The sequence below is a fragment of the Centruroides vittatus genome, unplaced genomic scaffold, assembly GCF_030686945.1.
Source record: "Centruroides vittatus isolate TY-2023 unplaced genomic scaffold, ASM3068694v2 contig_453, whole genome shotgun sequence".
NCBI lineage: Eukaryota > Metazoa > Arthropoda > Arachnida > Scorpiones > Buthidae > Centruroides > Centruroides vittatus.
The window spans coordinates 1,753,844-1,768,640 of NW_027122249.1; the positions used below are offsets into that span (position 1 = coordinate 1,753,844).

General features: G+C 36.7%; 1 protein-coding gene across 2 annotated transcripts; it reads right to left on the minus strand.

Moving 5' to 3' along the window:
* Positions 1-574: 574 nt before the first annotated feature.
* LOC136977283 (contactin-like) lies at positions 575-13,789 on the minus strand. 2 transcript variants are annotated; one of them, XM_067272748.1, is made up of 24 exons: positions 13,684-13,789; positions 11,592-11,649; positions 11,314-11,512; positions 11,116-11,244; positions 10,753-10,871; positions 7,899-8,056; positions 7,097-7,286; positions 6,821-6,913; positions 6,552-6,752; positions 5,726-5,828; positions 4,649-4,836; positions 4,272-4,559; positions 3,924-4,199; positions 3,277-3,443; positions 3,094-3,214; positions 2,861-3,016; positions 2,541-2,782; positions 2,234-2,474; positions 2,044-2,165; positions 1,771-1,960; positions 1,586-1,701; positions 1,235-1,421; positions 1,046-1,142; positions 575-720 (listed from the first exon to the last, which is right to left on the minus strand). In XM_067272748.1, exons 1-23 carry the CDS (start codon positions 13,729-13,731, stop codon positions 1,051-1,053), a joined length of 3,684 nt encoding a protein of 1,227 aa, XP_067128849.1. In that variant the 5' UTR covers positions 13,732-13,789; the 3' UTR covers positions 575-720; positions 1,046-1,050. The 2 variants fall into 2 exon arrangements, with proteins under 2 accessions (XP_067128849.1, XP_067128850.1); XM_067272749.1 differs by lacking the exon at positions 13,684-13,789 and adding an exon at positions 12,410-12,611.
* Positions 13,790-14,797: the final 1,008 nt, after the last annotated feature.

Consider the following 14,797-nt stretch of genomic DNA (forward strand, 5'->3'; position numbering starts at 1 on the left):
CTATAAATGAAAACTAACAGGACTACTATAGGATGCAAGAAAAAAATTCAGCAATGAATTGCTTAACTTTCCCGGCGACATTTAAAACTGCGTGCGTGGCGCCATCTATTACAATATTTTGTTATTAAAAACTTTTTATTTGTTTAATTATCATAAAATGACAAAAAGCGGTATTTTGAGAGTAGGGATGAGATTTTATAAAAATTATAAATGCTAATAATAAGTAAAATCGTCATTAAGTCCGACTCTATTGGACCCTTTTATCTCCCAATCCCGTCGACCTTTAAACATCAAAATTTAATAACATCGATCTTCCTAATAAACAAACCTCCCTGCAAAATTTCAGAATTTTTTTACAAAAAGCACGGGAGTTATTAAGCTTCAAAGAGGGCGAATAAAATCGTGACATACTTGCGCCAATTTTCCTTATTGTTGATTCTACTAATTCGTTTTATCGAGGAACAACGGAAGTGAAAAATTTATCTGTTTACACCATATAAGAGTAACGTAACACAAAAAAGAAACGCAAACTTAATTCAAATTACGACAAGTTACTTACAGACTGACAACCTAATGTTTGTATTCAAAAATCAATGATTAGCGTAATCCTTTATTAAAGCAATTATTAAAAGGTACAAAGATTTCGTTGATTTGTATTTAAATTGTGTTTCGAATTCTGTAATAAATACACACAGAAAATTACGTCTTGAATTTCCTCCTCTGAAAAAAGAAATTATTTATAAAAATATGAAAAACAATTTGATTTTCCAAAATTTAGGTTAAGTTATTATTTAAAATAATTAAATTTAAACTTTAAGTATGCCCTCTACCTCCGAGAAACCCATGTTGAACGACTTCTTCGGCTTCCGAGTTGCCCGTGCTCGTTATCACTGAAGGATCAGCTTCAGGATTTGGTGGGTCCTCGTGTTTATGAGACCCCACCAAATGACCACAGGCTTAAAGAAATCTTTTCTTGCCATCGGCAGAATCTGCGACTTTATTCTTGGTGGCAAAAAATTAATGCAAACTTATGCAAGTGACTCACCTCGATTACGGATTGCTCATAAAATGGACAATCAGAATAATTAATAAAATTGGGAATTGGAATTTCTGACTTTCCTCTCCTCCGTTAGGGACATAGACTAAATTTTTCAAATTTTTTGTAAATTAATTTTCTAAAGAATAAAAAAAAAAAAAACTTTGAAACAACTTTGAAATTGTATTCCCCACTTACCAATTTTGAATCGCCAAGGGGGAGAAGACATTTTCCCGTCTCCACCCAAACTGTAGGCCAAAACTCTCAAATTATACGTTATCCCGTACTTGAGATTGGAAATTTTAACCTCCAAATCTTCTCCGTCAAGACACTTGATGACGTCAGTGGCATTGGCCAGGTTTTGTCCCGACTCCCAATATCGTACCTGTACGGGAAAAACGATGGAGCGCAAATTTGAATCTTAAGCTGTACAAAACTTGCAAGTTATTCCATGCAGTTTGGCGCGGTCGCGGTTTCACCGCGTGTTAGTATTAATTCGAAGGGCCATACTCAAAAAATAGGAATTAAAACAAGAAAAGAGAGATTTACCTTGTATCCCATAATCGGTTCTTCTTCTGTAGAGGTTAACATCCCTCTCCAACTAACAGATATGGAATTAAACGATACCGATTTAACGATAACGCTGGTCGGGGCCCTTTGCGGCGCTGAAATTAGCAAATTTCTTAGAATAAATTACTTAAAATTTACCATTTAAGGGCGTAAAAAAGCGTTACCCATTTTATAGGTTCGGGCCAAGAATTTTTCGCTTTCCACCCCGCTTCCGGCGTCGTTATAGGCCATGACAGCCACCCAGTATTCCGTGTACGGCCTCAATCCGACGATCAGACCCCAGGGCCTGGTACCCCGATTTAGCAAAATTAACGAGTCTATTTCGGGGTTTGTGTCCTTTATCCAGTATTTGATCTAAAATGTAGGGTATGAATTGAAATTAAATAAAATGAATCTTATATAAGGAAGTTGGCGTTGCTTTGTTGGTCATTGTTTACCCTGTATCCGATAAGCTTTCCTCTGACTTTCTCTCGGGACATGTCTATTGGATCCCAAGAGACGTTCAACGACGTGGAATTAAACGGAAGGGCCTTGACGTTGATTGGCTGAACCTGGGGCACTACGAAACAAAGAAGAATTAACCAGATTTGTTAAGTGTTACAGCTGTATAGAAAAGTATACGCTTACTTCTTTCTGCCGAATACACTGTAACCGGATCGCTGATTGGTCCCGGGCCCAGGTCGTTAATGGCTTGAACTCTTACCTGGTATTTTAAGTAGTAAGTCCCTTTTTCTGCATTGACAGTATACAAACCGTTAGTGGGAACATCTTTCAAGTCTATCTGGCGATATTCTTCTTTCGATCCAAATTTTCTATAATACACTTTATACCAGATGTTTGGGGCATTCCAGTCCACCATCGGAAGGGGCTGAAAATTGGATGATGGTTTATATGAAATTGTATGAACAATGTGAAAGGAAACAAACGTTCTTACACTCCACGTTATCGTGAGAGTTTCGATGAGTCCTCCTCCTCCTCCCACGTTACTGGGCGCTTTGTACGGTTTGTCATTTCCGGTGGGGTAAGTGGGGCTAGCCAAACTGGGTGGTCCCCTCCCGATTTCGTTAATGGCGGAAACACGAAAACTATAAATGTTCCATGGTGACAATACGTTTTCTAGAAACAGTCTTCGCCTGCCATTGTATTGATCCACATTGGTTTTGGATATTGAAGCATCTAACAATAGATATTGAAGCATCTAACACAGGCCACTGTTATAATTGTCTACGAAAGTAAAGTGTTAAAGGAACTTACTGATGAGAAAGCTCCAAGTTTTGTTGTGTTGCGTGTAACCTTCTACTACGTAATGGTGAATGGGATACCCATTATTGGCACCGTCGCTCCAGTGTATAAATCCAGATATGAGGGACAGATCATCGGCCAGCACGGCAGCCGGCGCACCCGGAGGAGCTGAAAGTCAAAGGTTAAAACACAATGATATTGTTAATCGGAGGGATTTACGATGGACAAATACTCACAATACTCACCCAACACTATCAATTCGGTCGAGGCATTGACGGATCCCAAGAATGTTTTAGCTAAGCAAGTATAAACGCCCGCTTGGGCCAGGCTGATGTTCTTTATGTCCAAATAACCGGGGTTATCACCCTGCAATTGTAAGTAATTTTACACGAATACAATGGAACATATGATGTGGTAGATTTACTTACCACAGAATATTCTTTCTGCATTGTAAAGTCGATTCTTAAGTCGTTCAAGTACCAAATGTATGCAACTTCTAGTAGAGGATTCACTCGAGCTTCGCATTTTAGGGTCAGGCTGGTGTTTACTTTGGCTGTCATATTACGAGGGGGGAACTCTCTCAGTGATGGATACGCTAATATGTAAAAGTCGTGTGTTAGCACAGATACAAGACTATAAATCCCTAGTTTTCAACCTGGTTTAAGTGACACCATAGACATCAACTTTCTATGGGTGTCGCACTGATGGAGCATGTCTAAGAAAGTGTAGGCCCTATACATATTTTGATGACCTCTGAAATGAAACTTACAATTGTAAATTAAATGTAAAATACAATTGTAAATTACAATTAAATGGTTATTCAAACTTACAATTTTGAAATGAGGCCTCATTTCAAAATTGTAAGTTTCGGGTTTGAATATGGAGTTATTAGAGTATGTATACATTTTGAGACACTAGATATACATTAGTAGTATAGGATGATACCAATAGCATAAGTTATAAGTTATTAATAGCATAATTATATAAGGGTGATGATAATAGCAAAAGTATTTTGGCGCCATCATCATATGTACATACGTTTACTTGATTAAGGAATAAATAAAATTATAATTACGTAACACTACTAAACGTCCACTACTTTTAGCGGAACCATGGCTGTTATTTGCTTCGCACGTGTAAATTCCTTCGTCTAGGAGCCTGACGGATTCAATATGAAGATATCCGTTATCCTTGATGCGAAATCTTCCTTCAGATACAGCTTTACCATTATGGCTCCAAGAAAATTTGGGAGGAGGGACAGCTTCTGGACGACAAGGAATGGTAAATTTACCACCTTCCGCGACGTACATATCTGGTTCTAACGGGTATTTGATGAAATTTGGAGCGAGAGCTGCAAGAAAAATGGCTATAAACGCTACAAATCATTATGCTTCGCGTAAAAACGAGGGAGAGTCGTACTAACAAAGAATCTTCAACCTGCCGGTAGAGATGACGACACCTAACTCATTTTTTACCCTACACTGGTAGGCACCTTTGTCTTCTTCTGCCACTTCGTCTATGATAAGAACGTTATCCTGTATTCTGTAGCGATTTCCGTAACCGAAACTGGACATGTTGAAGTCTAATCTATTTCCGTTTTTATACCAAGAATATTTCACTTCCGGTATTCCGTACGCTTCGCACTTCCATTTCAACTGCGAACCGGAATCCAATATGGCGTCTTCCAAGGGAATGGTAAATTTGGGAAATGCTGCAATTGGGTTAGACAAATTAAGGAAAACAAAGCAATTCACTGGAAAAGCTGGGATGCTCAAATATTCTATTATTAAATACTATCACCTTGTAAGCTCAGTTGAATGGAGGTTTCGACTGATTCCACTTCGTTGTAGGCTTTGCAAACGTATTTTCCTTGGTCTTCCTCTTTTGCGTTCGATATTGTCAACACTCGGTTGTAACTTTTTAGGTTAGAATTTTTCGGCAATTCATTCCTACGGCCTTCTCTGGTCCAATTATAAAATGGCGTCGGACTACAAATATATAGAATTACAATTTTAATTAAGCCTTAATTTAACGTATACGAGAGAAATGTTTAGCTTTGGAAGGCTCATCACAGGCATAGGCCTCGCCGGAGTATGCTTTATGTAAAATTTTCTATACTTAAGTCTGTTTCTAGAACTTATTTGTGGTGGCCGTTTCATAAAATTTCTTATATTTTTCAGACCTAATATTCTACTAGAATTTATACATGGTTTTTGGTATATTTTCGGTTAAATTTTCAGAAACTGCGAGGTTCTAGGCTTTTCATTAGGGCCTTAGCATCTAGTATTAACTATCCCACGCTTGTAAAATATCGAGTATAATGCAGACTTTAGATTAAATAATATAAAAAGGCTGTTCACTTAATATTTATATCTTACAATTGCGGAAGTTAAATTTTTAATTTAAGAAAAAGAATATTCTGAATAATAATTCAAATTTTCCATGAGTGAATATGGAAATTTGAATTATTATTCCCATGGAAAATTTGAATTATTATTCAGAATATTCCAACAACCCAAACCTAAATTTTTAGCTTATTAAATAAACTTCTACAGGGTGGTTGGTAAGCAACTAGGCGTTGAGAAATCGCTGTATTGTGTATATTCCTACTGCAAATCCAATGAAAATTATTTAACATGTACCTTATTAAATGAAAATATGGAGACATAGTGCATTATTACTATAAAAGTTATAGTGATTTCTCAATGCTTAGTTACTTTCCAACCACCCCGTATTTGATAATATAACTTAAATATTGAGATTATTTTAACGTAGCCTATATTAATTAGTGCTTTTATCCAATTATTTAATTTTAAATTGTTAAAAACTTGTAGAAAATTATATAAAACTTGGTGAGAAATGCTAATTAGAACTTACTATCCGTACGCCATGCATTCCAATCGAACGTCACCACCAACCATAGGATTATCAGGAAAAATCTTCAAGAAATGATTTGGAAATTGTAAGTTTTGTTTACTGGCTGTCAATAATAACACAAGAATTAATCATTTAAACATAAAATATTTTTCAAATTTACAATTATAAAATTAACTAGTCTTTGTCCAAGCGTTAACTAAAATTGATCATACAGGATCTCTACACATAAAGACCTCACTTATGTATGGGATAATTTTCCTTCTTCTCGTAGAGAGAACGTGTTAATAGATCTGATGTTATGTGTACACACGAGTACAGGCAAGACACAAAGTCTATACAAAGAAGACAATATTTTAATTTGAGTAAAGTTTACATTCAAGCTTCCAAATGTTTTGTAAGGCATTTTCGAATCACTTTGTACTCAGCATTTTGATCAATTACAATAAGGTGACGTGTATTATTTTGAAAAAGACGAAAGTATTTTACGTACTTTATCTTTAGTATTCCCCTTAGCATTTACAATTTTGTACTATGCTAGAGAACAATGAAACTACAAAAGATACAATGGCCATATGTTAGAGTTTTGGAACCTAAATTGATTTAAGCTAGTGAGATATACATGTAGTATGGCATGGGTCTAAAATAAGCGCACTCTCCATTTTCTAGACCAAGTTCTAAGAAGGGAAAATGCGCGATTGTATGTATGCATGTATTTTGTTTCTATTTTTGTAAACTTAGTATGTTTGATTCGTTTTACGTCCTGCAAACTTTTATGTGTAGTATAGGAAAAGGAAATGTATGCATACGAAAATAACAAGAAACTTACTCGTAGGCTGCACTTCTAGGTAGAATTTGGGTCCTATGCGACCGTCATCGGTGATGGGATTCTTGACCATACAGGAGTAATTGCCTTGATCGGCTTTCTCCACAGAAGAAAAGTATAAAGTTCCGTCAAACGAGGAGAAAACTCTTCTGTCCTCTTGTACAAAACTGGAAAATTTGTCTCTGTTCCAGGCGTAGAAAACACCTGCAATTAGAAAGTCGATGGGATTCTTTTGCACGAAAACAATTTCACTCCTTGTTTTGGTTGCTTACTTGGAAAGAACCGAGGAGCATTGCAAGACAAGGCCTTCCCCCAGTTTTCTTTCCCATATTCCATCTGCCTACTTTTGGGAAATTCGACGTTATCTGGAAGTAAAACGTAATACTGTATATGAAATGACACGTGGTTTATTATTTCACGTCTGGTCTGTCAACTTCATTGTATGATTGATAAAGATTCCTTAGGAAGTAGGATTTTTTTCAGCAAATACCCGTCTCCTTCGGCTCCATTCGTCAAAACTTAAAATTTCTTACAATGAAAATACTTACTTCCGAATGTCAACTGAACAGCTGGGCTTTTAATGTATCCGTATTGGTTGAATGCGGTGCAAAAGTATTCTCCTCTGTCGATATTCGGACTGGGATCAAGGATCTGTAGAGTTCCGTCCGTCTGTGTGTAACGATAGTCCGAGAGAGGATCGACTGTTTTGTTCACAATTTCGTCCATCCTGTATTCTGCCTGTAATTAAATAGAAAAATTTGGCAAACACGAGAGAGGAATCGAGGATCGTTTTAATCAGAACAATGGGCAAAAACAATCGATAACACAAGCAATAACACGCCAATGCTGGGAATTACAACAGAGGAACAGAGAAAAGACAAGAGGAAAAGATAAGATGAAGATCGGGACATTACAGTCATGAATGCCAAGAGAATGGTAGAGAGAATACGTGAAATATTCACCTATTAGATTTCATCCCCAAACACCACAAGAGCTAGATTTCTGTAGTGTTTCTTTTCTACTGTTAATCTTATCCCTTACGTTTTAATGGCATCCTTAAAGAAATCTGGCTCTTGTAGTGTTTGATGGTGAAATACTCGATGACAATAGTTATACCACGTGGTATCTAAACCAATTGTTTATTAATTTGTACTTAATTTCTCTCTAGCATGAAATTAAATTATTCTCCCGTAATTTTCCGCTTACGATCACAAATTCTCAAGATATTCCAGCATTGTTTTGTTTTCTTCTTCGTTCCTCGATATAACGATGATGGTAATTTCAAAAAAGAATCAAAATTAAGTAGATTAGAGTGGGATAATTATCAAGAGGGTAATACAAGAAAGTTACCTTATACCAGACGTAATTGGGTAGAGGATAACCTTCAGCTCCACACTCGAGTACCGCCACTTTTGCATTGTATCGAGAAACTACTGCCGATTTGGCGTTTTTTATAAAACGTGGCCCTCTCGGAACTTTTTCTTCGTTTAACTCGTTTTCACCGTAACCTGAAGAAGAAAAATATGCAAATTAACTGCGTTTGAGGGAATACTATAGATCAGGGGTGGCCAACTTTTGTGTACGTGAGATCTACTTTTTATCTTAAAAATATATCGCGATCGACTTGTTGTCATAGGCATAGTCTAAATCGGGAGGGGGAGGTGTGAAATACATACTATGTTTATACACTGTATTTCAGTACAAGGTGCACTCTTTTGCTAATCTATCAATAGTTCGCGAGAGTGCACCTCGTACTAAAACACCCTGTATATCTACCTACGTAAAAACAACATAATTATTTAACGAGCCAAAAATCTCACATCCAGGAAAATTAAAACATCAATTATTAACAATATTTATTAATTCAAAATAGCTACAGATAAAGACAGATTTAGAATTTATTTTATTATCTTAACATTAATAGGAGGACTGAGTTTGCACGTCTCTAATCAAGTAGTCATAATTAGGTGTATATCCTGACAAAGATAATAATAATGAGTCTTCAATACGGGAATCAGTCAGGACAGAACGTTGTTTAGTCTTCGTTAACTTTAAGTATGAAAATGCCGATTAACACAGGTATGTAGATCCGAAACAAGAATAAATATATTCGCTACATTTGGCGATACTGGGCTGTCTTTCTCGGTTGACGCATTTCCAAAAATCTTCAAATTTTCTGGATTGTAAGATTAAATCAGTTTGTAAAATTATAATTTTATTTTCTAATGCCTTTTGCTCATACGAAATATGTCTGAAATTTTTTGGCTAATACGTTTCACACAAATCTTTCTTAAAAGGAAAAGATATAAATTCCACAATTTCTTTTTTCAAGAAAAGAAGCTACCGTATGACAGTACTAAATATTCAAGCTAAATGGCTTTGTTTTTCTAAGTCGAGTCATAACTGCATGCATACTGTTGCGTTCGATTACAAGTGTAACACATTAAGTGAAAACATAGCGAGCGATCGATCAAAACTAGCTTCGCGATCGACTTGTTGGCCACCCCTGCTATAGATCAATGTTTCTCAAACTTTTTGGTCCGCGACCCGCCTTTTCCACTTAAAAATTTCAAAGGACCCCCGGAGAATGACTGTGTACGAAAACATCCCGGAGGAAGGGGGTTAAGTACCCTCACATGGTCGCTCCAGCGCTGCCAGCTAAAAACGCATACCAACTAAAATAATATTGGAGTAGCCCAAGACATAGCCAAATATTGCAGCGCCACAGCACTAGCGGAAATTTAAATTTGCCGACTGAAAAGCTTTCGGTTGATCGGTTTTCGGATAAACGACGCTCTACTGTATTTCTAACTCGACTTGCCTACAGACGCAACGAACACCGTTCCAAATTACAATATTGTTCTGTCATAGTTTAGACTGAGAGTGGAACTCGGGGATTCCCCAATAGTGCACAAATTTATGAATATTAGGCTCGTATTAAAATATTTGTGTTGTTTTTTTATTTATATGTGCAATTTATTTAAGTAAAAATTATTTTATATATTTTTTATTTCTATTATTTCTAAACATAAATCCATAATAAATTTATAAATTATCTGAAAAAAAATTGATCTGGCATCAATTTTTCAGCGACCCCCAAATATTTTTCGTGACCCCACTTTGAGAATCACTGCTATAGATTATTATCGATGGAATTTCGGGGCTTTGAGTATATATCTAAACTGAGGGGACCGAGACGAGTTCAACGATACCCTACTTTTGGACCGGAGACGAAAAATAAGAAAGTTATCATATTTATTTAATGCTATCATGCAGACGACACCGTAGTTGCTAGTCCCGCCATCTTGCGGTAAAGTCTGCAAACCATTAAAAAAAGCACTCTGAAAGGCAAGAAATTGCACGAACAGTCGAACGCCACTTCTTTTTTTTCTTTTGTTCAAGAACTACCGTGAATCAATAAGTGGTGACGTTAAACACTCGGCGGCCTGCCGGCGGCTCTCCTCCCGGAGGGAGTCCGTCGGGAGCGCGAACAGTCGGAACCGTTAATTGATACGTGCTAGTTATTGATACGTGTGTACAAGAACTACCATGAATCAATAACTAGTGACGTTAAACACTGGGCGGCCTGCCGGCGGCCCCCCTGCGGGAGGAAGGTCTGTCGGAAGCAAAACAGTCGAACGCCACCTAGTGGAAAACTCTAAAATGGCGTAGAATGCATTGTGAAAGGCAAGAAATTGTAACTATGATAACTTTCTTATTTTTCGTCTCCGGTCCAAAAGTAGGGTACCGTTGAACTCGTCTCGGTCTCCTCAGTTCAGATATATACTCAAAGTCCCGAAATTCCCTAGATGGTAATCTATAGTACACCCGCGTTGGATACGTGTTTCGTCAGAAAACGGTATCAAATGGTTAAGGTAACTCGCTCCCATTGTCTGGATTTCGGTAAAATGACGTCACTGAAATTAAGTGACTTCAAAGACTAGTAAACACTAGAGTTTTATGAATTAAGAACAGAATATCTACTGTAGACGTGTGTTTACCAAGTGCACTGTAGTTACTTAATTAGTGATGTTTATTATATTATAATGTAGGCCTACTTCAGTGCATCGTGTTTTCTAGTGTAAACTGCTGCAGTGCATTGTGTTTTTAGTGTAAAATGTTGTAGTACTGTACATTGAATGTTTACTGTAGTTAGTGTACTACATCACACTGTATTTAGCGTATTGTATTAATAGTTACTTACCAATATATCTTTCCAATGGAATTTCGTGCGAATTTTTTCGAGGAATTTCGCAGATGAAAGGTAATTGTTCGTCGGAAAACACCGGAATTAATCCCCATTTTTTGGTCGAACAAGAATAACTGAAAAATAATTGCAATTATCTTGGAATTTATAAATTTAATATTTTTGTGTTTTAGTTCTATAAATATAAAGAATATTTCGTAATTACTCCCTTCTTCCCCAAACACAAATTCTTCTTTCTAATTGGTTAATTTGCCACGTGGAAGTATTGTTACGTCAAAAGCGTTGTATGATTGGCATCGATTCGTCATATTTTACGTGTTAAATTACAACTCACGAATTATATAAATTAACTTTACTTACGTATAAGCCGTATTTCTTCTTTGGCCAGGATCGTCAGGAGGATCCAAGAAGAAATCGAAATTTATATAACTATTGTCTTCTGCTTCCCAATTCCAACTGTCTCCGCGTAAAATTCCACTGGTGTACCATCTGCAAAAACACTCCGGAATTTTCATTCAAGAAGAACCACGCGTAATTAAACTGAAGAGTAATTGTTACCTGCGATAAAAAGGGTCGTTTTCCGTTAACCATTCCTCAATGAACTGATGTTCTTCCAAGGAACTGACAGAAACCAATTGGGCATTGTAAAAGTCGCATTGTAATCGAGCTGACTGGTAATCCAGAGTGGGGTAGCGTACGAATTTGAAACAGTGTTCGTTGTACGGAATCCACTTCTTCGGACATTCTTGACCGTAGACTGAAAAGATACCATGATAAATTTTTAAAAAATAAAATGTAAATATTCATTCTTTAAAACCAAAATTTCGTTATCTTACCTACGGACCACAGGCACAAACAGTAGAGTGTAACAGTTGAAAGCGCATGCTGAAACATCTGTTTAAAATATCAGATTATCTTACATGTCCATTTATCTAAAATACAGATGTGTAGTGTGACGTAATAGATGCAGTGACGTTACTATTATTTGTGTAAAGTGCCATTGCACTGGGGTCCTGGTCTCTCACACGACCTGTTTCATTACTTAGAATCATTCTCACAATGGTGCGCGATTGACCAATGTTAGGAGGGAACTTCAACAGAATAAAATGCTCAATTCATTGGTACTTAAGGCGTACAGTGTTCATCAATACAATATAGTAAGTAGTTTACTATTTCTAAGACGAATAAATTACTTACACCTTAAAATTTTATGTGTTAAGCTGTGTAAATTGCAGAAAACCCAATGGGGGTCCCGTTTTGGTAGAAACTCCACAGAATAGATGTATTAGTGTCACCAAATACAATATATGTACTGTTACGGTAGTGTGAAAGGCCTTGCTTGTCTGAAAAGCACCCGAAAGGACACGGAAATTTAAAAAATTTAATTTACAAACACTAGTGCGAAAACACCGTACATTCGAACTATTTTCACCCTTATAAACGCGCAAAAATTATACAGAATAGTATACAGAATAGAATACTAAGAGATAGTGTTTGCTCGTCACTGGTTACACTAATTAAAAAATTAATATTACACTAATTAATAATATAATAATTGATCGGTGTAAAGGTGTGTATACTTAATCGTCTTAAATTACTCTTTAAACACTTTCGTAACACGTAATTCGAACAATACATAAATACTGTTACGTACCTTACAGAATGGAAATTTATATAAATGGGCAAATTCGTTTAAAGAACGCCTAGAAAAAAGCGATTACGTGATTATTTTTCCGCGAATTATTTTTTCATTTTGTCCTTCCGTAAACAAATTCGTTGTGGTGTTAAATACCTCGATTTTGTTTTTAAAAATTGTTTGAATGATCGAGATTCCGACCGTCTCCTATTAAATAATAACAGTATATTTAGAGCTTGCGCTAACAGAAGCTGCGGAAAATTATTTTCTAGAGCAGCTCTAGAAATTACATTAGTGAGGTTGAAGCCGAAGTTTTCAACGCGAAAACGTGTAGGACGGACGTTCGGCGCCGCTTTCCTGTAAGCCTAGAAGTTTGGCAATGGCGTTTAGAAAGTCAGTGGAATCATGCTTGACATTCCAAAGGCCATTGTCAAACTTCTAGGCTTACAGGAAAGCGGCGCCAAACGTCCGACCTAGACGTTTTCGCGTTGAGAACTTCGGCTTCGACCTCGCTATTATCTACAGAGGCTTTACTTGTAACAGACTTTTCAATCTAACGCCATTTTTTTCACATTGGTTATAAAGGCAGGAATGATGTCATAGTGACGTAAGTGTATAGTATTATTCGGACAGTGTTTTATGAAAAAGACACAGTTCGTCCGCATTTTTTATTTATCACATAGAGCGGCATTTCTAACAGCATTCTCTTTAGTTTCTAGCACACGAACATGACGTGTACGCAGAGTCCATATTGGAAAATGTCGACATACTTCCGTTGTGTTTATTAAATTGAATATTGGCCTTCCAAAAAAGGGTGTAAATTCGAATCATTTTCTTTCTGTAAGTTCTCCCCGCCGATATTCTCTAGAATTTCATTTCTAATCATAATTCTTGTTAAAACTGCACTTCGTATTGTTATTTACGAATAAATGACGGTGCTTTTATATTGTTTTTGTCGAGCAATTATGATATTTTATAACGTGCTCTGGATTTCGTTTCTGTAAACTTGCGCGAATCTAAATCTGGTACTTAATTAATATTTTTTTTTAAATCAATAGTATTTACAATTCTGCCAACACGAATTACGATTGGACGATACCGAATGGGGTTAATATACGTAACGTATCGGATTAAAGTTTATATGACCAAACTGCAGGTGGGACTTGGTCATTGAGTTCGACTCGTGCCCATTGTAATCAACCTTTAAACACCGCATCGAAAGAATGCTCTAACAATTAGTAAAATATTAATCCACATTTAAAAAGCAATAGAACGAAAGTTTAGATACGTACCACAGACGAAAAACCCTCTCGAATTAGGTATAAAACGTTCGATCTCATTCCACCTCAATGGTGCAGATTATTCCGAAATTTACGAGTCATCACAAAGTAGCATTTCCTAAATTATTATTAAATTTTAGGTTTTAGTATTTAATACCGTAATTTATTCGAAATTTCTCTCACACAATAAATTTTTATTTATATCTGTAATTGTTTTCTTTAGCACTAGAATAAATTTGAGTTTTGGAACGTTTTAATCGTCCAGACAATCGACATTATGACAGCGACCGAAGGGTATTGGATATTCCAACTGTTCTGCATTGGCATGAAGACTTAATGTTCTTTAAAGAATAATTCATTATATTTTTCTTCATATAAATTAAATTGGTGAAAACGTTATTATAATTTAAATAAATAAATGAGTAAATTTACAGACGACGGCGACCAGGCGACTTTCTGGCGCTTCCGTCGTGTGAACACGCGCTTTTGTGCAAATTGCTTTTTTAATACCAAAATATTTAACAACAGGGCGGGCAGCTGTCCCAGATACGTCGGGTCCCTTCTCTCAACACCCATGACGGGTACGATTAAAAAGACCCTTTCAGTGCCCACAGGGCAAACAGACAAAAGTAAAAAAAATACTACTAGCTTTATGTCAATTTACATTCAAAATTAATTATAACTCTTAATGGGCTGCAATTTGAAAAGATTGTGGACCTTTTTTTTAACTCTTTCTGATCTGTGGGCCTTTTTTAGCAAGCTCATTATGAGTTCGGCCAGGGCCACAATGGGATGGCCGAGTGGTGAGGGATGACATATCCGGACGGGGCCCTTTCCGAAAAATTCCTGAGGATTTTTCGACCCGTCCGGATTCGATCCCGGGTCCCCAGAGCAGTAGGCTGCCACCTTAACTGCTCGGCCATCCGGCCAAATTGTAGACCTATAAATTCCCACTTTCGTCCGTTCGTCTTTCCTTAATCTCGGGGAAGGGTAGTCTGTACGACTACGTTACACTAGATATGAATGCCCTCATACACAACATACTAAACGATATTCGTCGTGTCCGGCACGTTCGATGTCTAAATACGAACGAACCTCAACTCGTATAAGAACTCTCCACTCGCGT

Excerpts from the sequence above, each read along its gene's own strand:
- LOC136977283 (XM_067272748.1), bottom strand. The coding sequence starts at position 13,731 with ATGAGATCGAACGTTTTATACCTAATTCGAGAGGGTTTTTCGTCTGTG. Across the intron at positions 5,829-6,551 it reads CCTAGAAGTGCAGCCTACGA|CCAGTAAACAAAACTTACAA; the intron begins GTAAGTTTCTTG and ends TATTATTGACAG. Across the intron at positions 3,215-3,276 it reads TGCAGAAAGAATATTCTGTG|GGTGATAACCCCGGTTATTT; the intron begins GTAAGTAAATCT and ends TTACAATTGCAG.